Source organism: Camelina sativa, chromosome 5 (genome assembly GCF_030686135.1).
Source record: "Camelina sativa cultivar CO46 ecotype springtype chromosome 5, ASM3068613v1".
NCBI classification, from domain to species: domain Eukaryota; kingdom Viridiplantae; phylum Streptophyta; class Magnoliopsida; order Brassicales; family Brassicaceae; genus Camelina; species Camelina sativa.
The window spans coordinates 41726200-41749699 of NC_141884.1; the positions used below are offsets into that span (position 1 = coordinate 41726200).

The 23500-nt window shown below is 36.0% G+C and overlaps 5 protein-coding genes, 1 long non-coding RNA gene and 2 pseudogenes across 11 annotated transcripts; 1 reads left to right on the forward strand and 7 right to left on the reverse strand.

Annotated features, from left to right (window-relative positions):
* Positions 1-28: 28 nt before the first annotated feature.
* LOC147945072 (NADP-dependent alkenal double bond reductase P2-like) lies at positions 29-1642 on the reverse strand. Its single transcript, XM_087512794.1, has 5 exons — positions 818-1642; positions 532-718; positions 272-438; positions 111-193; positions 29-47 (listed from the first exon to the last, which is right to left on the reverse strand). Exons 1-5 carry the CDS (start codon positions 1142-1144, stop codon positions 29-31), a joined length of 783 nt encoding a protein of 260 aa, XP_087368920.1. The 5' UTR covers positions 1145-1642.
* A 1955-nt stretch (positions 1643-3597) lies between these two features.
* LOC147945073 (NADP-dependent alkenal double bond reductase P2-like) lies at positions 3598-7078 on the reverse strand. 2 transcript variants are annotated; one of them, XM_087451646.1, is made up of 5 exons: positions 6643-7078; positions 6361-6541; positions 4368-4534; positions 4192-4274; positions 3598-4111 (listed from the first exon to the last, which is right to left on the reverse strand). In XM_087451646.1, exons 1-5 carry the CDS (start codon positions 6880-6882, stop codon positions 3733-3735), a joined length of 1050 nt encoding a protein of 349 aa, XP_087307772.1. In that variant the 5' UTR covers positions 6883-7078; the 3' UTR covers positions 3598-3732. The 2 variants fall into 2 exon arrangements, with proteins under 2 accessions (XP_087307772.1, XP_087307773.1); XM_087451647.1 differs by having other exon boundaries at positions 6361-6492; positions 6643-6980.
* Positions 7079-7470: 392 nt separating this feature from the next.
* LOC147945074 (F-box/LRR-repeat protein At3g60040-like) lies at positions 7471-9202 on the reverse strand (annotated as a pseudogene). The gene is made up of 3 exons (XR_015558076.1): positions 8160-9202; positions 7929-8078; positions 7471-7829 (listed from the first exon to the last, which is right to left on the reverse strand). The product of XR_015558076.1 is annotated as an F-box/LRR-repeat protein At3g60040-like (transcript).
* Positions 9203-9788: 586 nt separating this feature from the next.
* Positions 9789-12527, reverse strand: LOC147945075 (F-box/LRR-repeat protein At3g60040-like). Of its 3 annotated transcripts, none has more exons than XM_087451637.1 (4): positions 12399-12527; positions 10490-11440; positions 10257-10406; positions 9789-10152 (listed from the first exon to the last, which is right to left on the reverse strand). In XM_087451637.1, the coding sequence occupies exons 2-4, from the start codon at positions 11372-11374 to the stop codon at positions 10003-10005; spliced, it is 1185 nt and encodes a 394-aa protein (XP_087307763.1). In that variant the 5' UTR covers positions 11375-11440; positions 12399-12527; the 3' UTR covers positions 9789-10002. The 3 variants fall into 3 exon arrangements, with proteins under 3 accessions (XP_087307763.1, XP_087307762.1, XP_087307764.1); XM_087451636.1 differs by lacking the exon at positions 12399-12527 and adding an exon at positions 12052-12395; XM_087451638.1 differs by lacking the exon at positions 12399-12527 and adding an exon at positions 11625-12395.
* Positions 12528-13011: 484 nt separating this feature from the next.
* On the forward strand, positions 13012-13582 carry LOC147945076 (uncharacterized). The gene is made up of 2 exons (XR_015598153.1): positions 13012-13140; positions 13234-13582. It is a non-coding gene; the product is annotated as an uncharacterized LOC147945076 (long non-coding RNA).
* A 2007-nt stretch (positions 13583-15589) lies between these two features.
* LOC147945077 (polygalacturonase-like) lies at positions 15590-17863 on the reverse strand. The gene is made up of 4 exons (XM_087451639.1): positions 17380-17863; positions 16458-16747; positions 16075-16303; positions 15590-15967 (listed from the first exon to the last, which is right to left on the reverse strand). The coding sequence occupies exons 1-4, from the start codon at positions 17806-17808 to the stop codon at positions 15749-15751; spliced, it is 1167 nt and encodes a 388-aa protein (XP_087307765.1). The 5' UTR covers positions 17809-17863; the 3' UTR covers positions 15590-15748.
* Positions 17864-20010: 2147 nt separating this feature from the next.
* LOC147945078 (uncharacterized) lies at positions 20011-22148 on the reverse strand (annotated as a pseudogene). Its single transcript, XR_015558077.1, has 6 exons — positions 21778-22148; positions 21153-21363; positions 20938-21054; positions 20694-20843; positions 20491-20549; positions 20011-20357 (listed from the first exon to the last, which is right to left on the reverse strand). The product of XR_015558077.1 is annotated as an uncharacterized LOC147945078 (transcript).
* A 141-nt stretch (positions 22149-22289) lies between these two features.
* LOC147945079 (uncharacterized) lies at positions 22290-23461 on the reverse strand. Its single transcript, XM_087451640.1, has 5 exons — positions 23324-23461; positions 23160-23207; positions 22999-23067; positions 22810-22908; positions 22290-22723 (listed from the first exon to the last, which is right to left on the reverse strand). The coding sequence occupies exons 3-5, from the start codon at positions 23011-23013 to the stop codon at positions 22472-22474; spliced, it is 366 nt and encodes a 121-aa protein (XP_087307766.1). The 5' UTR covers positions 23014-23067; positions 23160-23207; positions 23324-23461; the 3' UTR covers positions 22290-22471.
* Positions 23462-23500: the final 39 nt, after the last annotated feature.

Genomic DNA, 23500 nt, shown 5'->3' on the forward strand with positions numbered 1-23500 from the left:
AACACCTACAATCAAGAAAAATAATTAATTAAGAGCTAGGAGACTTTCTGATTATGTGATTTAAGAGAAACTGAATATTAAGAAGAAGAAGAAGGAGAATAATAATTAACCTTTTTAAGGCGGAGTCAAAATCAGGCTCTTCCTTGTAATTGAATGCATCATCGAAACCAAATTTGTTCAGCAAGAGATCGACCTTTATGGGAACTTAAACAATGTAAGCTAGAGACCGCCAAAAAAAGATTTAACTCTTTTGATCGAAAAGTTTCCTGACCTTTTGTTTACTTCCAGCACTTCCAACAACATAGCAGCCCATCAACTTAGCAAATTGACCCACTAACTGACCAACCGCACCAGAAGCCGCGGACACAAACACTGTTTCTCCTTTCTTAGGTGAACATATCTCGAAAAATCCACCATAAGCAGTCAGACCTGGCATACCTGTTTATGAAAAGAAAGAAACAGAGCTTTTAGGAGATATATATATATATGTCTTTAATTAACATTGTAATGTATACCAAATCTGATACCAACCAAGGATTCCGGTATAATAGGTGAGAGGCACATTGATATTGATGTCGATTTTGGTGAATCTACCACTACCAGTCGCGTTAATAATACTATACTCCTCCCAGTTGACGATTCCGTGAACAAAATCACCTTCTGCAAAACCTGGATTATCAGAAGCTATCACCTTAGACACTCCAAATCCATATATAGGCTGCAACAACGAATCAGCAACAAATTGTTAATTAAACCATCTCATGAGGTAGGTGCTTGTGTATGCAAATGCATGTATGAATGTGTGATCGAGTGTTACCTTGCCAGGGACGAAAGCATCCAAAAGTGCTGAAATCGAAGGAGTTGGTTCTCTCATCAAAAATCCAATGTAAGGGTCACAAGACAAGTAAAGATTCTTCACCAGCATTGCCCCTGATCCGGGCTTAACCTTGAGTTCCATGATGTCTGAAGCGGTGACAATCATAAGATCAGACTCTTTTGGGATACCCTCCACATGGTTTCTCAGTATCACTTGCTTGTTTTTCACGGTGGTCTCCATATTCCTCGGCTGCACACTTACGCCCTTAGTAAAGCCCTTCTTGCTTTGGTCAGATCTATATACAGTCTTCCTCATGTCACACGTCATAGGAAATACTCAATTGCATGCCAAAAGCATGCATATTTGGTAATTATTACGATATAATATATGTGGGGTTGGAACATTTCTGGTCCAGATGGATAGCTAGCTGTGACGCTGACAAGAACAGTCGCCAACACCATTCATTATTATAATTATATATGTATCAATAATTAAAATATACTATTACTAGATAGCAACTCGCACTATGTGCGGGATAAATCAATTTAAATAAAATATTATGAGCAACATTATTATTTGAGATTTAAGATTTATTTTGTGTAAAATAAAATATGTAAGTAAATTTTTTTTTTGTTTATTCAAATTTGTGTTTACTTTCGGTAAAATTTACCCGTGAAATATTTGAACTTGGAAAAGAATTTTAAGGTGGTGTAGAAATTTTTGATTTGTTTTTGTATTTATAAAAATCAAATTCACATATTTTATGTTTCACATTATCATCTACATCACTATACCATTAAATAGATAAAAAAAAAAAAAAAAAAAAAAAAACTTTTTAGACTAATCGATTTAATTTAAACTAATCACAAGTTTAAAAATTGCAATGAGAAAAATGTATAAAAGTGGTAAATAAATGAATAATTTTTTATTGTTTGTGAAATGTAATTTATTTCTAATAATTAAATATGTTATAAAATTGATAAGTAAATATATTTCTGGATTTTAATTGTTGATTAAATTTTTCATTTTTAAAAATTTATAGAAAAGAACATTGTCTTATATATGTCAATGATATATATGTAAATAATAATGAGGTGAGAGCAAAGGATTATAGATTTGTTTTTTTTTTTAATAAATACATTGGCAGAGAATTGTAAGTAAGTAGATATTTTGAGGATTACTTGATAAAAGTGTCATGAGCTCTGTAATATTGACACATCAGCTATTTTTCTCAAATGTGCTTCTCTATTAATATATAGGAGATATTAGTTACTAAAATATCTTCTAAAAATATAGCACCATGTAGTTTTTTGTATTTATGGTAACAATGTTAAGTCCGCGATTTAAAAATATTTACAGTTCAAACCCCAATTCATGGCAAAGTCCAGTGCATATATATATAGTCTTGCAACAATTCCCCCCACCTGAAGATATTTTTAACCCTATAAGCAGTTCCTCCGTAACCATATTAACCCGCAACACCTTCAATTAATATAGACTCATGGTCACATCGTCCCTGAAACCATCCAAACCCTGGAGAAGCATCAATAAAGACGATGCATGTAAAAAGATCAATGACCAAGTTCGTCTCTTTCTATATATATATTCAGAGGGTTTTGCTAATGATATATACCTGCAAGAATGTAGAAACTGAGTTTCACACAATGAATTTGTTTGAAGGGGGGAAACAAATTCAATAAAGCTTACTCTCTAAGAAATCGGATCAAAATTAATGAGCAAAAGGAATTGAAATTTCTTGAGAAAGAAGTTAGGATTTTCTCTCAAGAATAATGAATAATTTAGGGTTTTTGTATTAATTGTTGGATAATCTACAAGGAGGAGGTATCCTCTATTTATATGAATACATTGATTACAAGATAAGTCTATTTTCCTTAAATCAGGGATTGAAGATATGGTAAACTTCCTCTTTTGATGACCAGGTCGGGCTCAGAAAGGCGGTTGAGTGACTTCGTCGGACTTCTACTTATAGGCCCGTTTAGCTGTCCCAAAAGAGGGGTTCCTCGGTTTAGTTGTTGCGGAGGAGATAGAGAACGAGTTGTTGCGGAGATGGTGGACCACCAATGGCTCCTTGTTGTCACTCCATGGCTGTGGCAAGCCTCAATGGGAGCGTGGAAGAACAAAGTCAGAGTGAATAGAGGTAAAGAAGAGCAAGAAAGTGAAAATAAATTGAAGATAAAGGCAGTGCGTAAGAACCAACTTTTAGGGTTCTTCAAGGCCGGAGCTAAAACCATTCCAGCAAGCCGAAGAGACTGTCGTGATCTCCAACAAGCCAAGAATCCATAGCAACTGACACAGCTTCAATATGAGTTAAACTTGAAGAATTATGCACGTTACGTCCTAGCCAAGTAATTGCTGGAAAGCTGTGAAATCTGGGCTAAGTATGAATCCTAGAAACTGTTTATATCTAATATACAAGTCTGTCACCATTATATTAAATATACAAATCTGTCGTAACATTAAACAAATTTGTTGTCACTGTAGTTATATCTAATAAATCTGTTATCAAACAATAAATTTTTGATACCCAAAAACAGAATTGTCATAGCTTAAATAAATCGGTATTAACATATTGTTTCAACGTAGGTCATTTTAGCAATTTTAAAAAAACTTTAATAAATCTGTTATCAAACAACAAATTTTTTTTTTTTTTTTTTGACAACAACAACAAATTTTTTGTTAAATTAAAAAGTAGTAATTATGTTCTGTTTAAAAATTAGGACAGATTTTTAACCAAAAAATAAATCTGTTGCAACAGTGAATTTGGTAGTATATCCTTATATATCATACCAATTCCAAATTAGAGCTCAAACTTTTAAAAGTTCCGCATACAGCCCACAATGCTGATGCTAAGTAATCAGAGATAACAGATTGGTATAGTTTTACATACAACTCGGTCACTCTTGAGCAACTTTTACAACTTGCTTACCAACGTTTTTTCCATGTAAAAGTCCAACAACAGCACCAGGACAGTTCTCGAGTCCTTCGACGATATCTTCAACGTAAGTTAACTTGTCTTCTTTTATGTAGGGAAGCACAAACTCCAAAAACTTGGGATATTGATCGATGAAGTCATATGTAGCAAACCCTTGCATCCTTATCCTCTTGAAGATGATGTCCGGTAGATTTTGTACCAAGTCTCTGGTTTCAAGATGGTACTGAGAGATCATCCCACAGACAGAGATTCTTCCTGAAGTTCTCATGTTTAGTAGCACTGCGTCAAGCATTTTGCCTCCCACGTTATCAAAGTATATGTCAATGCCTTTTGGGAAACACCTACAATTTAAGAGGAAACTGATGAGAGCTAAGATCTGTGATTCCAAGAAACTGAATATTAGAAGAAGGAGAATAAGAACCTCTTTAAGGCGGTGTCAAGATCAGGCTCTTCCTTGTAATTGAATGCATCATTGAAACCAAATTTGTTCAGCAAGATATCAACCTTTATAGGAACTAAAACAATGTAAGCGAACGCCTAAAAAAAAGAAAAAGTTAAAACTCTTTTGATCGGAAAGTTTCAGAACCAAGGCTGGACCTTTTGTTTACTTCCAGCACTTCCAACAACATAGCAGCCCATCAACTTAGCAAACTGACCCACGAGCTGACCAACCGCACCAGAAGCCGCAGACACAAACATTGTTTCTCCTGTCTTAGGTGAACATATCTCGAAAAATCCAGCATAAGCAGTCAGACCTGGCATACCTGTTTATGAAAGAAAACAGAGCTTTTAGGAGAAATAGGTCTATTAACATTGTAATATATATTTTTCAATTGGGAGATTTACTTAGATGTACTCCAAATTAGGTAATATTACCAGAACTAACAAATCTTTTTTTTTATTACTAGGATATTTCAGGTATTTTCAAAATACTCAGCGTGCCCTTGTTTTATGTTACAGGAAAAAACGTAATTACAAAAATGTCATTGCCACATCAGACGCAACGTAAGAAATCGCTGACGTGTATTAAATAACTTAGCTGTAAGGCGTTACAGAGGTAATCACGGCTGAGTTACAGTTCAGTTGCGGCTGATTTATGGAAAAAATATTTGAGTAAGAGCGGACGGCTTACTTAGAGCATAACTCAGCCAAGCGTTACGGCTGACTTAATGAAATCTGGCATAACTCAGCTATCATTACGGCTGAGTTTTCACCCGATGGTTGAGTTGTCAAAATTTTGGGTGAGTTATCACTACGACACGGCTGAATTAACATTTTCCGGCTGGCTGAGTTATGAACAGCGGCTGACTTATGAAATGTCGTTACGGCTGAGTTATGGTTAAACACTATAACTCAGCCGTCATAAGCTGACTTATCGGATAACTCGGCCATTTTACGGCTGACTTGGTAGCAAAAGATTAATTACTAGAATATCATTCAGTTACGGCTGACTTATTAAATGATACGGCTGAGTTACAAATTTTCAGTTGATTAAGCGGTTGAATTTGGCAGTCATTTTTTTGCTTTTTAATTATTATAATAGTATTCATGTTGCGGCTAAGTTATAATCTTGTTTGATGGCTGATTTAATTAGGCTGATTTACATGTTTGTTTGGTGGCTGACTTGCCACTTCGGACGCATCATCCATGTCATCATCTTCTCTGAAAATACGAAACGTCATTTTTTCGACTTCCATCTTCTTCACCTGGTTCAAAAGTGAAGTTCTTTACCTTATCTTCACCTTGTTCTTTACCTTGTTCTTCACTTCTTAATTTCCCTCATTCTTATTAATTTCCTTCATTCTTCTTCATTTTCTTTCATGGACCAGTTCCGGTAATTGTTGTTTCTGGTAACTGGGTAAAGAAATACAAATATGTATTTAACACCGATGATAGAGGGTGTAGAGTTGTGCAGATAGATGCGGAAACAACACAAGACAAGCTTGTGAAGCTTGTTCTCGATGATTACGGATTGAACGCGAGGAATGATGAAATGGCTAATAAGTCAGCCACGAAGCATTATAACTCAGCCGGCATATGAATCCAAGAGACCTTTCGTTTTCCCTTAAGTATTATAACTCAGCCGTCAAGTAATAAAATTCAGCTGTTTACTTTTATGTCTTGTTATAAGTCAGCCACAAAACATTTTAACTCAGCCGTCATATGAATCTATGAAACCTTTCTGTTTCCCTTAATTATTATAACTCAGCCGTGAACTAATATAAATCGGACGTTTACTTTCAGCTTATATATTGTTATAAGTCAGCCACCAAGCATTATAACTCAGCCGTCGTATGAATCTATGAGACCTTTCGTTTTCTCTTAAGTATTATAACTCAGCCGTGAAATAATATAAATCAGACGTTCATTGTCAATAATGACATAGAATTGTTTGCTGATGTATATTTTTTTAATATTTTCGGAATTAAAAATATAGAATTAACCTAAAGGGTAAATTGTAATTACACCCAGAACACTAAATATCTGAGCAATTTTTAAAAAATTTATACATATCAGAAATAAACCAACTTTTGGAGTATATCTGAGTAATTCTTTCTTCAATTTTTGCAAAAATAAATCTGATACTAACCGAGGATTCCGATATAATATGTAAGAGGAACATTGATGTTGATGTCGATTTTGAAAAAACTACCAGTCGCGTTAATAGTACTATACTCCTCCCAGTCGACGATTCCCCAAACAAAATCACCTTTTGCAAAACCTGGATTATCAGAAGTAATCACCTTAGACACTCCAAATCCAGCTATAGGCTGCAACCTCGCATCATCAACAATTGTTAATTAAACCATCTCAGCCTCTCAAACCATCTCAGGTGCTTGTGTATGTATGAATGTGTGAGTAGAGCTGTTACCTTGCCAGGGACGAAAGCATCCCAAAGTGCTGAAGTCGAAGGAGTTGGTTCTCTCATGAAAATCCCAATGTAAGGGTCACAAGACAAGTAAAGATTCTTCACCAGAATTGCCCCTGATCCGGGCTTAACCTTGATTTCCATAATGTCTGAAGCTGTGACAATCATAAGATCAGACTCTTTTGGGATACCCTTCACATAATTTCTCAGAATCACTTGCTTGTTTTTCACGGTGGTCTCCATATTCCTCAGGTTGCACACTTAACACCCTCAGTAAACCTCTTCTTGCTTTGGTCAGATATCTATACAGTCTTCCAAACTTAACAAAATTTTAGTTGGCTGACAATTCAACTGCATGCCAAAAGCATATTTGGTAATTGGTACGATATAATTTTTTTTTTTTTTTTTGGTAAAAGTACGATATAATATTTGTGGTGTTGGAACATTTCTGGTCCAGATTGATAGTAGTAGTACTGTACTGTGACGATGACAAGTTACTAACTAATTTTTTTTTTTTTTTTTTTTTTTTTTTTTTTTTTTTTTTGTCAAAGACAAGTTACTAACTAATTAAATCTCAAAACGCCAACACCATTCATTACTAAAATATCTTTTAGTCACTAATCACTATATGTAGTTTCTGTATTTATGGTGGCCTAATGGTTAAGTAAGTCCGCGATTTAAAAATATTTACAGTTCAAACCCCAATTCACGGCAAAGTCCAGTGCATATATATATAATAGTCTTGCAACAATTCCCCCCGCCTGAAGTTACTAAAATTGCAGGCATTTGGTAATCTCCCCTTATTAGCAATATTCGTCCAAAGAAGACATGGGGAAGGAGGAGCAATTTATATATTCAGAGGGTTTTGCTAATGATGTATACCTGCAAGAAGCAATTTATGAGTTTAATGTTACACAGAATAATTGCACATGAAATTAAGCAACTATGATCTTGCACTTTGATGAAACTCCAAGATGCGTCTTTAGATCCCTATAGATTTGCGACAGAATGGCATCATCCACCGCAATACCTTGTGCAACCTCCACTTGCACCAGTTCAAGGCATTTCGATTCCCCAATTATACTTTTCAAGTGTTCCAACTCTTTAGCAGTTCCTCCATAACCAAGAATATGAAACACCTTTACTTGGAATGGACGCATGGTAACATCGCCTGTGTAACCATCCAAACCCTGGAGAAGAATCAAGAAGATGCATGTAAAGGATCAACGACTAAGTATGTCTCTCTCTAGATATATTCTTTCATGGAGTTCTGCAAATGATATACATACCTGGATGATTAGAGTTTCAAGCTTTGGACACTGCTTAAGCAGATATGGCAGCAGTTTCCAACCTCGTTTGTTCTTACTCCCAAAAGACAAGCTCACCAGTTTGTTGAACACCGGTAGAAATAGTCCACGTTTGACACATCGGGAAATCACCTGCAAACACACACACACACTTAGAGAATGTCCACGCTCTTTAACGTTTTTAAGGAAAAACAAAGTTTGGGGCAAACTTACATCAGTAGAACCGGGAGATAGATGCAGGGTCTCGATGTTGCTTATCCCTTTAAACAGACCAGTTATATCCGGCTATGTGACCCTGTCAGTATAACGCAGATCCAGCCTAGCTTCAACTAGGGACTCCAAGTTAACTTGTTCGTACACAGCCAAGGCATAATCAGAGTAGTCGAGGGACACAAGACTTGGGGCGTCAAATGACATACTCTGCATGGTATCAACTGCAAACTTACAATCGTAGTGAACAGACAGTTTCTTGATGGTCCGACTCGATATGCAGTATGGGTATCCTTCCGAGCAAGCCCGGACAACCAGGAAGAAGCACGTCACACAGATCTTCAGATTCAAAAAAGATTGAATTAATGCAGAGACTCTTAAGCGCTGGAAGAGACACATCTGAAGGAAGTTTCCAAAGATCGATTTTTGTTCCCAGTGTCAGCTTAACCAGCGTCTTGCTCTTAAAGAGCTCAGAGGGCAGAAAGACTTCACCGTATTCCTTATCTGCGGGCTGTTCGTAAACACCAGTTTCAGAATTCAGAACGATATTATTGAAGGTCTGTATGCTAGCGCATTACATATCCAACGGTCCACACAATCTAACTCGCTGGCCATGTGAATGACACATTTTAGAGAGAATTTCTTGATAGGAGAACCGCATTGCAAAGCGAGTGTTCTATCAACAAAATCCCTGAAGCTCTCCCGCATCACATCCCTCTCTTCTTCATCCTCTTCCGGTTGCAGCAAATCAGAAGCATCAAAATCGAGATTATGCACCAATGCAAACAAATTCCTCCACCTTTTTGAGAGAACAGATGTTGAAGCAGCCAGTTTGGTTGGAACTCTGGACAAGATGTCGGCCAGAACCTCGTCAGGGAGCCAGCTGATTGCATCTTTGGAGACAGTGTTCAACATTTTGGTATTCATACAGACAGAACCAATATCTTCCTCAAAAGTGGCTGAAACATGAAGTAAGCTCAGAGTGAGTGACTGGTGGATTAAACAAAGAAAAGAGAGGATATTTACATAACCTAGACAAAGCTCAAAATCGCATCAATGTCACAAAAGAAGGAGAGGGAGAGAACAAAGGGTCAAGAGAAGTTCAACACTTGAGCACGCAATGAAAGCTAAATCAACGAAGTTACTTTCAGAAAAAAATAACAGGGTTACACAGGAGCTTAAAGGTTCATGCTTGAATCAAACCCTTAAATTAAAAAGGTCCGAGCTCCATAGTCACACCAGAAAGACGAGTAAAGTACAATTGAGTTCATCAAATTACTCAATCTATCTATATAACCAAGTGGAAGCTCAAAAGAAGAACACTTTTAAGCCCTTGTAGGAAAACTGAACAGAGATCAGAGAATTGCAATTGCATATAACAAATTATAACAATGTAAAGCTTCTACAAAACTATGAGGATACTACAAATTGCACATAACAATGACGTTCCACAAATCTAAACAAAAAAAAAAAAGGGCATAGAATGTAAAAGCTTCAACCTTTTCCTTATCGATGGAATTGCAGATCTCTCTCCCTTCAATGAAAGATGGTGAAAGAAGATATATTTAGAAAATAAATCTTTTTTATATATTTTGTTTTTGTTAAAGATAATTGTGGAATGATTCCACTTGATTTCTGTTCATAATTTGATTATTTAAATTATTTTTAATACTTTAAAAATCGTTCTAAACAAAGTAACATTTATAGAAATAAATTTCTACATACTGTAAATATTTATAGTTTCGACTTTTAGATTAAAAAAAAGTTTTGTTTCCATTTTTTTAATCGTAGAACTAGAATGAAACGCAGCTTATATGACATCATCCACCACAGCTTCCGCAGCCTACTACGCTAGCACCACTTCAAGGCATTCCGACTCCCCAATAAATTTCTTCACGTTTTCCAACTCTTTAGCGGTTCCTCCATAACCAACAACACGCAACACCTTCACTTGTGACGGAATCATGGTCACATCGCCTGTGTAACTATCAATCCCCTGCAGAAGCATCAAGAAGATGCATGTGTAAGGGATCAACCACTTAAGTTCCTATCTCTGTCAGTTAGTTTATGGGTTTTGCTAATTAATGATATATAATATACCTGGATGATCAGAGTTTCAAGCTTTGGAGACTGCTCAAGCAGATATGGCAGCAGTTCCCAACCTTCTTTATTCTTACTCCCAAAAGACAAGCTTACCAGATTGTTAAACACCGGTAGAAGTAGTCCATGTCTAACACATCCAGAAATCACCTGAAACACACAGACACACAAACACTTAAAAGAAAATCCAAGCTCACTAAATATTGTAAAGAAGGGAAATTGGGAAAACTTACATCAACAGTATTGGGAGAAAGATGCAGGGTCTGGACGTTGCTTATCCCCATAATGAGACCCGTTAGATCCGGCCTCTCGATTATTTTAGTATATTGAATATCCAACCTAGCTTCGACTAGAGACTCCAAGTTAACTTGTGGATAATCAGGCAAGGCATAATGGGAGTAGTCCATGAAGAGTACATTTGGGGCGTCAATTGACATAAAACTCATGAAGTCAATTTCAAACTCATCGTAGTGAAGTAGTAGTCTCTTGATGGTCTGACTCGATATGCGGTACGGCCATCCTTCAAACCCGTCGTGATATACATATAACTCCTCGAGCACTGGACAACCAGGAAGAAGTACATAACACAAATCGTCAGGTGGAATCAAGACTGATTCGAGGATGAGAATCTTAAGCGCTGGGAGAGACACATTTGGAGGAAGTCCTTCAAAACTAATTTGTGTTCCCAGTCTCAGTTTAACCAGCGTCTTGCTCGTGAAGAGCTCAGAAGGTAGCAAGGCATGAAAGCAAGTCTTTATACTTAGATCCATCTGAAAAACACCACGTTCTACGGCATTACATACCCAGCGGACCACATGAGCCAACTTGCTCTTATCGTCGTGAATGTGGCATTTTAGAGAGAATTTCTTGATATACGAACCGCATTGCAAAGCGAGTGTTCGATCAACGAAATCCTTGAAGCTCTCCCGCATCACCCCCCCTCTCTTCTTCATCCTCCTCCGGTTGCAGCAAATCAGAATCATCAAAATCGAGATTATGCACCAATGCAAACACATTCCTCCACTTTTTTGAGAGAAGAGATGTTGAAGCAGCCAGTTTGGTCGGAACTCTGGACAAGATGTCGCCCAGAACCTCACGAGGGAGCCAGCTGATTGCATCTTTGGAGCCAGTATCCAGCATTTTGGTATCCATAGTGACAGAAGTAATCTCTTCCTTAGAAGTGCCTGAAACATGAAGTGAGCTCAGAGTGATTCAACTGCTGCATAAAAGCCAAAATGCACCCAACAAATAATAAAAAGAGAGGATATTTACATAACCTAGAGGCCTAGAAAAAGCTCAAGATTGTATGAATGAATGTTATAATAAGAACTAGAGAGGGGAACAAAGACCAGAGAATCCAGTTCTCACAATTATGCAAAGATTTAAAGCTCGCAATTTAGGCGATGAAAAGCCGAAGCTTAACGAAGATACTTTCAGGAAAACAACAAGGTTACAGAAGCTACACGCTTTTCCCGTTTTGAATTGAATTAATGGAAGATTCGAGTTTGAATAACACAATGAAGCTCAAAAGAACAACACTTTGAGCGCTTGTAAGAGGAAATCATGGAGAAGATCCACATCCAAAAAAGTTGCAATCAACAATTATGTTCCACAAAGAAAGAGAAACAAAAAAAACTAAAAGGTAACAGAATCTAAAAAAGGTTCACACTTTTCCCCGTTTTGAATTGAAATAATGGAAGATTTTTTGAGATCGAAAAGCACCAGAAAGCTCAAAAATTGTCTGAATGTATAAATAAACCAGAGAGATAACAAAGAAGAGAGAAGTTCCACAAACCATAAGATCCAGTATATTCATTAAGATTTGAGCACACACAACAACTACGCGATGAAGCTCAAGTTTAACAAGGTTAGAGAAGCTAAAGGTTCAAGCTTTTTTTTTTTTTTTTAAAAAAAAAATTGAATTAAGGGAAGGTCCGAACTCGAGTAAACAACACTAGAAAGCCGATTTGTTGGCAAAGTACACCCATTTCATCAAACTCAAATCTATCTATAAACAAGTGTAAGCTCCAAAAAAAAACAACAACACTTTGAGCCCTTCCCTTGTTAGAAGAACAGAGAACAGAGAAAATCCACATCCCAAAACTAAACTAAACAAAAAAGAAAAAAAATTAAAGTTTCAACCTTTTCCCCTTTCTCCCATGGGTTAAGAGGGCTTAGGGTCTCTCCCTCCGTATAATACAGTGAAATTTTATTTGAGAAAAAAAAAAAGGAAATGTCAATTTAAAGGGAAAGTTTCGTATATTTGTGGTCGTTTAGGGATTTAGGCCTAAGTGCTAAATAGACCATAATTTCATGTATTCCAAAACTAACACACATTTATATATCATTAATTTTGGAAAAAATTAAATTATCAATAAAATTAAAGTTTCTATCGTTTCTTCTCTGTATCCACCGATACGATTCATCCGTAATCCAAATTTCAATCTGAACATCACCTACGAATCCATAACTGGACACGAAGAGCAAAAATATATGTGTTCTTCTTAGGTACAATCGAATCGAGACGGCTCCGCGTTTGAATCGAGACGTCTCCGCATTTGAGCAGCTGGGCGTTAGCTCTCTCTCTCTCTCTCTCTCTCTCTCTCTGTCTCTCTGTCTCTCTCTCTCAAATTGTTGAATTCACTTATTTGAACTGGTTAGACTTGCTTATCGTCTTGTATCCTGTGCAGCATCTTAGTCCTGGCTTTTATGAATCAACTACTGCGATTGTTCTCTATGGTTACACTATCATTGATTATCATTGAATTGTGAAATTCTTCTAAGAATGATTTTTTTTTGTTTTCTTAGTTCGCAGTCCAAAGCAGAGAAGAAGATCTTTATAGTTGAGGAACTTGAGCAGGAGAAAAAGAAGAAGGAAGAGAAGGTTTGACTTCTGATTTCTCACAAACATTTTCTTGGTTGCAGCTTATTTAACACTTACAAACTCATAGACTATTGTGGTTGAGATTGTATTCAGTCAAGGGAGTGCTTAGATTGTGTTCAAAGGTAACTGCGAATCTGTGGGATTTAACTCTTACAAAAAGGTTCATTAGGAGGATCAACAACTGTTGCAGCAAGAAAATGTATGATGCCACTTGGTCGTGATAATGGTGAAATTCAGGAAGGATTACACGAAATTCGGGAAGGATTCTTAGAACTTCATGATGACCTTCATAACAAATTTAGATTTCAGGATGACTTTCATAAAATTTCTGGATATTGGTAAACACTAGGGTAACACAAAAATGATACCATTACCCTTTACTAATGGAGTTTTCTTTCTATGTTTTACATTTTTTTTAGTAATGATGAGTTTTTATGTTGAAGTTTTCTTTGTTTCATGAATTCAAATTTATTTTCATAAAATCATTATTTATAGATGGTTCCTTGATAGCTTGTAGATTACCTTCTCCTGTTCTTGTAACTTGGAAAACCAAACCAACAACATCTATCATTACTACATACGTTTAAACTTTTGTTGATAACCCAGTTATATTACACTACGGAACCTATTTTTATGCACAATAAAATATTTAGGAAGGATATCTCGCATTTTAGTAAGATCTTCATAAAAATAAAATAAAACATCATGCTAGATATTCCTATTTTCTACCTTTGTTGTAAAACACCAATATGTGCACCAAATCAAATTATTATAAATCATTAATGGAATAATATGTGAATGTGATACAATAAGGCACAAAACACATATAAAGAAATTTAAAAACACATTTTTTAAAAAATTAGGAAGGATTCAATAGCTTTTAGGAAGACAGTCTTGAATTTTAGGAAGACATTCTTGAAATTTAGGAAGGCCTTCCATAATGACGAACACAAGCTTCCACTCAAATGCCCATTTTCTCATCTTCATCATCAACTCTCTGCTTTGTTCTTGAAATATCTGCTATCATGTATATCATCAATCACTTGAGTTAGAGCTGAAAACCTTATTCAACAACATGATCAATCCATGAATTCAATTTTTGTTTTAACATTACTTCAAGAGATATCTTATATATCACATTTAAACTAATTTTGCAACACTACCAGATTGATTAACCTTAAAACCCCAAGAAACACTACCAAGTTGATCTGTGCCATTACCAAAACAATTCAAAAACTCATAGCAAGCTAGATACTTTACCAAATTCAGCCACTCCTAAACAGCTTACACTTCTTCTCAAAAGAACCATAATTCATAAGAATACTTAAACTCTCTCACATAATCTCACCATTATTTCTATCATCTTGTAGCATAAGATTCCCAGAATTCATTAGCTGAACCCAAGTTAGATTCCTAGATATTATTGCCATCAATCTGAATATAACATAAAATCATCAATCAATCTACACATAACTCCTTAAACTCAACCACATAAACAAAACGGCTAAGGTTATATTACCAGAGACACATTATGTGCCAAAGAAGCATTAACATACTTCTCTGTTTCAAACAGATTGACATTAGACTTTTCTTCATTAAACTTCAAAATCAGAATTACAATACATGGGTTCAAGCACAAACCTTAAAGCTTTCTCATCGATTTTGTTTCAGCATTATAGTTCCTTTCCTTGTCCTCTTCAACTAATCAATTGAAAAAAAAAACAAATCAACAATTAAACACAAAACTCAATCTAAATAACTCATCTTTAAGCTATAAGAAACTCACATTGATAATAGGCACATAACGTATCCTCACAGATTCAATTACACCCAAATTACTAAATCTCCTCAAGATAACTTTTTCTTAACCTTAAATGGCAAATTCCCAACCAAAACAGTTCTAACAAGCTTACTCTCATCACCAAATCCTTCTTTTAAAACCATCGGAACAGCTACTTCATGAGCTTTCTTCCTCTGCTCACCAACCTTCTTCTCCTCATTCATCTCAATGATTCCCTCATATTCATTCCCAATCTCATCTCTCTACCTTTTTGAATCTAATCCAGTTTCTACAACAACCTCTGAATTTGTCTTTTTCCCAGAATCTGAAAATTTAATTTCTTCTCCTTTTTAGAATTTTTTCGTCTTCACAGAGAAAATTGTTTCTTCTTCATCGTTCTCCTCATTTTGTTTCTTCTCACTTTTGATTTATTGAGATTTTTTTCACCAGAAAGGGTTATTGTTGGAGAAGAGACTCGAAATCTGGAGCTTTCACCTTTAGCCACATTGCCGGAGAAGAGAGTGGTGAAAATACCTAATTTAAGTCTAAGGTTTATCGTTTGAGATTTGGCCTCCGTTTCCTTCAATTAATTTTATTATCTAAGATAAAAATATTAATATTTACTAATGCTACTTTTGGAACTTTTGAGCATGTGTGCTAACTTTGGAATAAAAACTTAAATGTGTGCTATTCTAGGGTATTTCTCTCACATTATTTTCATAATATTTTTACTCTAAAAACACCCAAATCAGTTATCCCAAATTTCATATGCCCTTACATTTTCACAACTAACAAATTAAAATAAGAAGGAAAAAATATATGTTTTGGTCATAGACAACTGTTGGGGCGTTGAAACCCAGCCTCACTCCCTCCGGCATGACTACAGTCAGCTATAGCCGGTTTATTCCGGTACGTCAACTTCACATCTTGAATTCGGATTCCGGTACACGGCTTCTTAGAGCTACAGTCAAATTTCACTCCTACTTCCGTCGCTGATGTCCCGTGTATATCCAAGAACGTTACATCGCTAATTTTCACCCCAGATACCTAATCATATATATTATATATAAACCAATTCATATTCAGGTTAACATTTGTTTTCAAATGTAACGTTATTTTAATTTGAAAGAGAAAATATAAAGTCTTTATTGAACCTGGTTAGGACAATTTTCGTTGCCGGGACAATAGTTTTGGTCAATGACGATTGGGTTTTGTACGTTGTTCATTACACAATGTTGGAAACGGATGTTCTTAGCGAATCCGTTACTGGGCCTGGCCCATGACTTTATCCTCACCCCATTCTCTGTTCCCGTAAACGTCGCCGTTTTCACTGTCACGTTCTGTACACCTGCCTCCACACTTTCTTTTCCCAAACTCCCAATGCTGCGGCATTATATAAAGTTACCAAATTAGTACCAAATAAAGGTTAGAACTGAATTAAAAAAAACGAATGAAAGGTTATTATGTAACACTCTAGTAATGTTCACCAATGGAAATAAAATTACAAGTATAATTGAATTAGTAACAAACTGATTACCTGATCCCATGGCCAGGGCCACAAGCGACGTTCTCGATCCAGAGTCCGTTAGTGCCTGGACCAATGGAAACACAATCATCTCCGGTGGAGATTTTGGAGTTGAGGATGGAGACAGTGGAGGATGACTGCACGTGGATGCCGTCAGTATTTGGACTGTTTCCGTCAGCCGAAATTTTGAATCTGTCGAGCTTTACGTTACGGCAGCCGTTGATCACGACGTGAAACATCTGACTGTTGAGTGACGTCAGCCCGGAGACCAACACGTTGATTGAGTTCTGAATCCCTATGCTCTGTTTGGAAAAATTTAATTTGTTGCTCTCACGTGTCAATTACATTTTTATCCAAATATAATAATAGTGTATACATCAATGACTCTATGATTGGTAGACACATGTGAATGAAGATTCTACTTTAATTAACGCCCTAAGAAGTCAACTAAACATAACATATTTATTTATACTTGTCCTTACCATTCCATTGCTATGCATGGATGTAACTTGTAACTTATGTTAGCGGGAAAGTAGAGAAAACAAAATTACGGAAAATGCAAATTTTGGATCGTGCTAGCGGAATTGGCGGAACTTTAAGAAAACGGCGTACTTATTCTATTTTATAAATCTATTTTACCTAAGAATATGCTTTTAAATAGTTTCAACAATTTCAAGTTTGGAATATATGTAAGAAAAAATTATAATTTTTTTAAGTTTATAGATTTACCCTTTAAATTTTTATGTCAAAGATAAACTTTTTTCCCTTTTGAAACAAAACTTTCACCACTTTTACTCATTTTGTTGATCAGAATTAGTATCAATGTTGTCCATTTTGTAGGTAGGCACAATCTAATTAATTATAAACGCTAGCTATACAGTAAATGGATAATTCACAAACAACAAGAAAAGGCGTTAAAATGGTAAATTCTTACCGTAGCGCCACTAGGGCAACTCTTGCCGGATTTCTTGCAAGACCATAGAGAAGTTCCTTGAGCGTCAAGAACTCCTCCGTAGACAGAGAGGCCGTCGAGATGTTGGAAGAAAATCCAATAGTTTTTACCACCAATGACTCGATAATCCGATGGTGCCACAAGTGTACCTTGTATACGGACCGTGACGGACTTGCGTTTACACTTGGCACCGTCAAAAACAATGCTTCTTAATAAAAACCGTCCTTTAGGTACCAATATGGTGACCGGCTTGACCGAGGCGCAGGCTTTCGCCCACACGGCGGTTAAGGCCTTTGTGGAGTCGGTTTTGCCGTCGGGTTTGGCTCCGTAAGAGAGGATATTGTAAGTTTGAGCTGAGGACGATGAGATCGATAGGAGAAAGAGAAGAAGTATGATAAGTGAAGAAGGCATTGTTTAAAGAGAGAGAGAGATGGAGAAGTTGATTAATAGTGGTGGTGGGTGTGTGTGGGAATTTGAAACGGTTTAGTGGAGGGTATATATAGTATTTGCGTATCTATGAAAGGGACTTTTATATTTTTTTTTTGTAGATTAATATTTTTTCTCATACTTTTTACCTTTTCAGTTGGGAATAGGTAATATTAATATGTTGATCCAAAAGAAAAATTAATATACGCGTTTTCTTTTCCTAATACTTGTATTTTAAAATTTATTGTAGTATTCTTAGATTGTTTTATTTAATTTATATTTTTATCTTTGAATTATTTGGAATTCATATATTGCAGTGCTTATAATTTTCTATTGTTTCTTTAATTATGTCAAATTAATTTTCTTCTAATTTTTTCAATGGTTGGTTATAAACTTTTTTTTTTCAAACATAATTGTTGACATTATTCATTCATTCAATCCCAATGGGAGATAACGAGTAGAAGCTCATCAACCTAATAGATATATAAAATAGGCTAATCAAACACAAGATTACAACAAACATAGATAGATAAATTAGAAAACCATAAATTGTTGTTGATATATCCATAGGAGCTCAAAGACTCAAAGACTGTTTAACCTTAAATCTGAACGCGCGAGAAAGTTTGATATTAAAATTGATTTTCTTGAATAGTTTATTTATTTGAGTGGTTTGTCAAGTGATGATTGGCAACATATTTTGTTTTGTCAAATTTCAGAATATTGCAAGTTGTAGATTTGAATTTTCAGGAGTTGGTTGTGGGTTATTATCATGACCTCTAGTCTCTACTATGCTAAAAAAAATCAGACTGTTTTATTTTCATAGTATCGTGAGTAAATGCATGATCATTTAATAGGTGTTATGATTTCATATAGTAACTAGCTAATGACGAAATTCATGTAATCGGATACACAACAATTTATCTGTTTATTCAAATGTGTACGTAACTTTTGTCCGAGTTCTTACGATTTTTAGAGTAGAACTCATCAAACGTGTTCCTACATTAAAACCATCTATGTTATATTTTGATAATAAATAACTGAAAAAAGCAAGTGGAAATGGTCAGGGACAGTGCATGTTGATGGCAGGGAGCATAAGATCAAAGCATGTGACGACTCAAATTGGTAGTAACCGATTTCGCTTTAATTATCAATAAAACGTTACACGATCCCAATTATTTAAAAAAGCAGGGCAAGGAATTTACGGATCCATGCATATATTTAATTAAAATAATTAGAGCAATTAAAGAATGAAATAATGTACGGGTCATACGGAACCAAACATGAGTGGGAAACGTGACAAGTGGAGGATTAAACGGAGAAGCAATTGGCCAATAACAACATATCGCAAGTATATATTTTGAGGGGGATGATTTGATAATCACATTCACATGCATGGCCATGGCCAAACAATTCAGAAAAATGTGATGTTTTGTCAATCACAACACATTTATTGCCGCATGCCGTGTTATTAGGATCACGAAATGTAATTTTATTATATCGAACTAAAGTCTAAAGTGTTGATGAACTTAAACCATAAGAAGAAGCATTTCCCTGTTATGTTGAGTTCCTGTTTCTCCTTTCATTCAAGATTCCGATTATATCTCCATCTTCGTTAGGCGTTCACAACATAACCCTCAAGTTAATATGTAGTTGGCTAAAAATAAAAACAATCGGTGGCCTAAGGATAGGTAGAGAGGCCTTTTAAAGTTAATTTTAGTTAGCTATATATAAACCGTTGGCCTACGAATACGTAGAGAGACTATAGAGACCTACATTGTAAAGGGATAAGAAGAAATTAAAATTTGGGGAAAACTTGTATTGCCAAACAAGTTTAAACCTAGTATATTTTTAACGATCGAATGATATAGGATACAAACAATTTCGTCTAAGAAACAAAAACAATTTATACTTTATAAAGTATTGACCAAAACAAAAACAATTGCTAGAAATTAAACAGTTTAGTATTATGTTTTTGTGTTGTTACTGTGTTAGTAATAGAGAGACCTATGTGTATTTTTTGGTTTAGCTCCAATTAGAAATGCGCTTCTTACGGCTAGAAATAAGCCAAACAGGCACAGTCTACAAAAGATGACTTATCTCCACCGTCCAACTCCCACATCAGATAAATTCGTTTCTCTCAGGACGAAGAGTCACCTTATGATGGATAAGCCAATGTAACGAAACTTCTTTAGCCACAAACTATCTTAAAAATGATAGAGACATCCTATAAAGCCAATCGAAAATTTAGAATGTATGACAAAGAATAGGTTGTGTATGTGTAGATGAGGATTCCTAATTTACAATTGGAGCTTGTCTTTCTCCAAATCCATCTTTAAAGAAGAAGATGAACAAAAAACAGTAAGAAGACTGAAGACGTGGGAAAACTGAAACCAATCAATCAATCGAGGTAGAAGAGAGTAACAATCTTCCGGAGATTTTTGGCTTCTTGACATGTTTCCATGAGAAGCTTACTGTCATGAAACGCAAAGCAGATGATTTGTTGCACTTGTGATATGATGTCCATGTTACAAAGCCTGTAAAACGATTTTCAAGTTAACTTACTTAAAGATACGTCTCAGAAGATTTATTCTACAATGTTTCACTATATCGTAATGCCATCTTCTTCACGGTTTTGCTACTGTATGTATGAGCTAGTTAGTGACAAACCTGCTGGCTTCTAGTAATGGTAAATGGTCGTTGTGAGGCTTTTCTATCACGTTTTGTACCTGTTGCAGACATAACAAAGGAGACTCAGTTGAACTCTAGCATAACCAAGAATGGATGAGATTCAAATTTATAGATGTTAAGATTTGGGATATTTGAAGACAATGCAGTTGGGAGCAAGCAGAATTGTGAAACTAGTCTCTTACTTTTGACAGTAGTTCCTGGCTCTCAGGAGGTTGTTTTTTAAGACTTTGAGGTAAGATAACGGTGAGAAGCTCTGGTCTTTCTGCTCTAAGTGCACCTCTTATAACAGCTGCATTGGTTCCAGATGCACCTGAAGTGTATATATGGTTTTTCTGCAAGATAAATCATAGGGGAAGAAGATGGGTTATAAGATGTGTGGTGGACCAAACATATGATTCAGAAGTTGTAGCCAGGCCAATGTCTTACAGTTATAACCATAGCATAGCTGAGAATCTGAATGAGCTCTTGATGCATGAAACCCATATTTCTTGTTCCAAAGAAGCCAATTGATCTAGGTCCTTGTTGCTGTATAGCCAACAGCTCCTGCAAATTTTCACATAATGGTTACAACCTAAAATGCTAGAAAAACATTTGATCTTCTTCCATCGTATTTTGTCTATGAAAATTAGGTATGGACTTACTTGTATATAATCCACATCAGGGGTTGGTTGTAGCTCTGACACAGTAACTGAACCAGGTCCCTTCAACGATAGCCTGAGCCTGAGTTGGAATCCTGAGTGCGGTAGTGGTGGTGTCTTCATCAGATTCAAACCTACATGTCACATTGTCTTCTTTGCTAATCCAAATATCTTCTACGTCGTCCTCTTGATCCCTCGTGTGTTCAGGAAAGCACTATATATATACCAGCACAACATAGAAACAGAGAGCCCCTGGGAGTAAATCATAAGTGAAAAACCAAATGCAATAGCTGATGATATAAGAAACAAAGAGTATGACACAGAGAGATTGAGATGTTGTGAGCATAAAGTTTGAAACAAAGAGGGTGGTAAACCATAACTTCTGCGCTCATTAAATCTTCTGTTCCAAGAAAACTAAACTTAACAACAACTTCATCATGAATCTGTAGCACCAAACAAAAGAGACCACAGAGTTCTTAATTGCAATCAACAATGAATTGGCACCACAGCTACAGGGATACTATACAATTCAACCTCTATACTAATAAGTAAAAACAAGTCACCAACATATTGATAAGGCGAATCAATTTCGAATCAAAAGGCCGTAAGAGAGAATCAGAAAAAATACCATGGGAATAGAGGAGGGAGAGGAGGATCTAAATCGGCGTCGTCTAACAGAGAAAAGCGACGAAGAATAAGAAGGAGATTGGGAAGAACACGAAGTAGAGGAAGAGGAACGACGGCGATAGAAATTAGGGTTATCGGATCGGAACGGAGAAGGTAGCGATGTTGTTGTAAGAGGTAACAGAAGCTTCAAAGGTAGAGCCGAACTCATCTCCACCAACCAAGTAAACGTACGACGATTTAGTTCTCTTCGAAGAAGATTTTAACAGAGAGCAATCAAAGATTCCTTCAAAAAATTTTGATTATCTCAGGTGAAAAATCGTCGGGTTTATGATAAAGAAGAAGAAGAAGATAAACACAACAACGTTGAAATCGGAAGACGAAGAAGAAGAAAGCTAACAACAAGGTGAACAGTGAAGAAGAGATGATTGACATATTTTACCAAATTAATTTCCGGTTTAGCTTTGGTTTAGTTAATTAACCGCACATTGGATTATTCAAGCTAGCATTGGTCCGTTTATGAAAGAAAGAAAGCAAAACTTTTCTAACTCCATCTAATTCCAAGTAACAAAATTTTTGTTTTTGTTTTATGAAGTAGAAATTTTAGTAAGATCACTCTCTTGTGGATCTTTGAAGTTAACCCTTCCCTTCCATTATATACCAACCATCTCGGTTTTTTTTGGTCAGACAGCTCCGGTTCACTGAGGATGAACAATTACCGGTTTTCCCCGCCCCAAAGAGAATCCCTTTGTGCCATCTGGCATTCGTGGTCCTGGTGGTGGCTGTTGCTGTTGCTTCCCCATGCTCACTTGATGATCTGTGTTGTTGTTGTTCATTTGGTAATTCAGGTTCTGCTTTGAATTTTCGTTTTGGTTTTGACTTCTTCCTCGTCCTTGTCCACCACGGTTATGCCCTCTTCTCTTCTTGTCTCCTTGTTCCTCCTCCTCTCCCTGTTCATGTAAATAAATAAAGCTGAGAATATCAGGAGAAGAAAAACTTAACCTCAAGTTTCAAGTGCTTTTGTCTGTCTACTTACATGACCATCCCTTTCTCCACCACAATCTTCAAACTTTTTATCATCATCATCTTCTTCCTTTCTTCCTCCTTCTTGAAGAACATGTTTTGGCTCTTTCGTCTATAGATGACCAAACACAACAATAAGCGATTGGAACTCTGGCGAATACTATTAAGTGCTGTTTATATCTCTAAACAATGTTTTATGTACCTGATCCTGCAGCATCAACCGTACCCTAAGACCACTCCTCCAATTTCTTTCTTCATTTAATTCAGCAACCTGCAAAAATAACATTAGCCTATACAAGTTATCACATTTGTCAAAGGAGAAATAACACTGTTTAGTATGGGACTAGACCACAAGAGACTTACTGCTCTCTCTGCCAGCTCAACTGTCTCATACTCAACAAAGGCGTGGACCTATTTATACAAAACAAGGTAACGAAACATCAATTTTGCATAACAGCAGCACAAAATGCAGCAGCTTCCCCTATTTTCAAAACCAAAAAAAACAACATAGCGAGCATCTTAGTCACCTTGTTACTGAAATCAGTGTTAGCTGATCTAGCTGCTGATGGAAAACTATAGCCAGAGTTTTGTGGCTGGCAGGTCCGAATGTGCTTCACACTGAAAAATTAAATGATCAAATTTCAGAGACTCTGCAAAAATCGCAGCTGGTCTAGGAAAAACAAGAAGTAATTCTTCGGTTTATA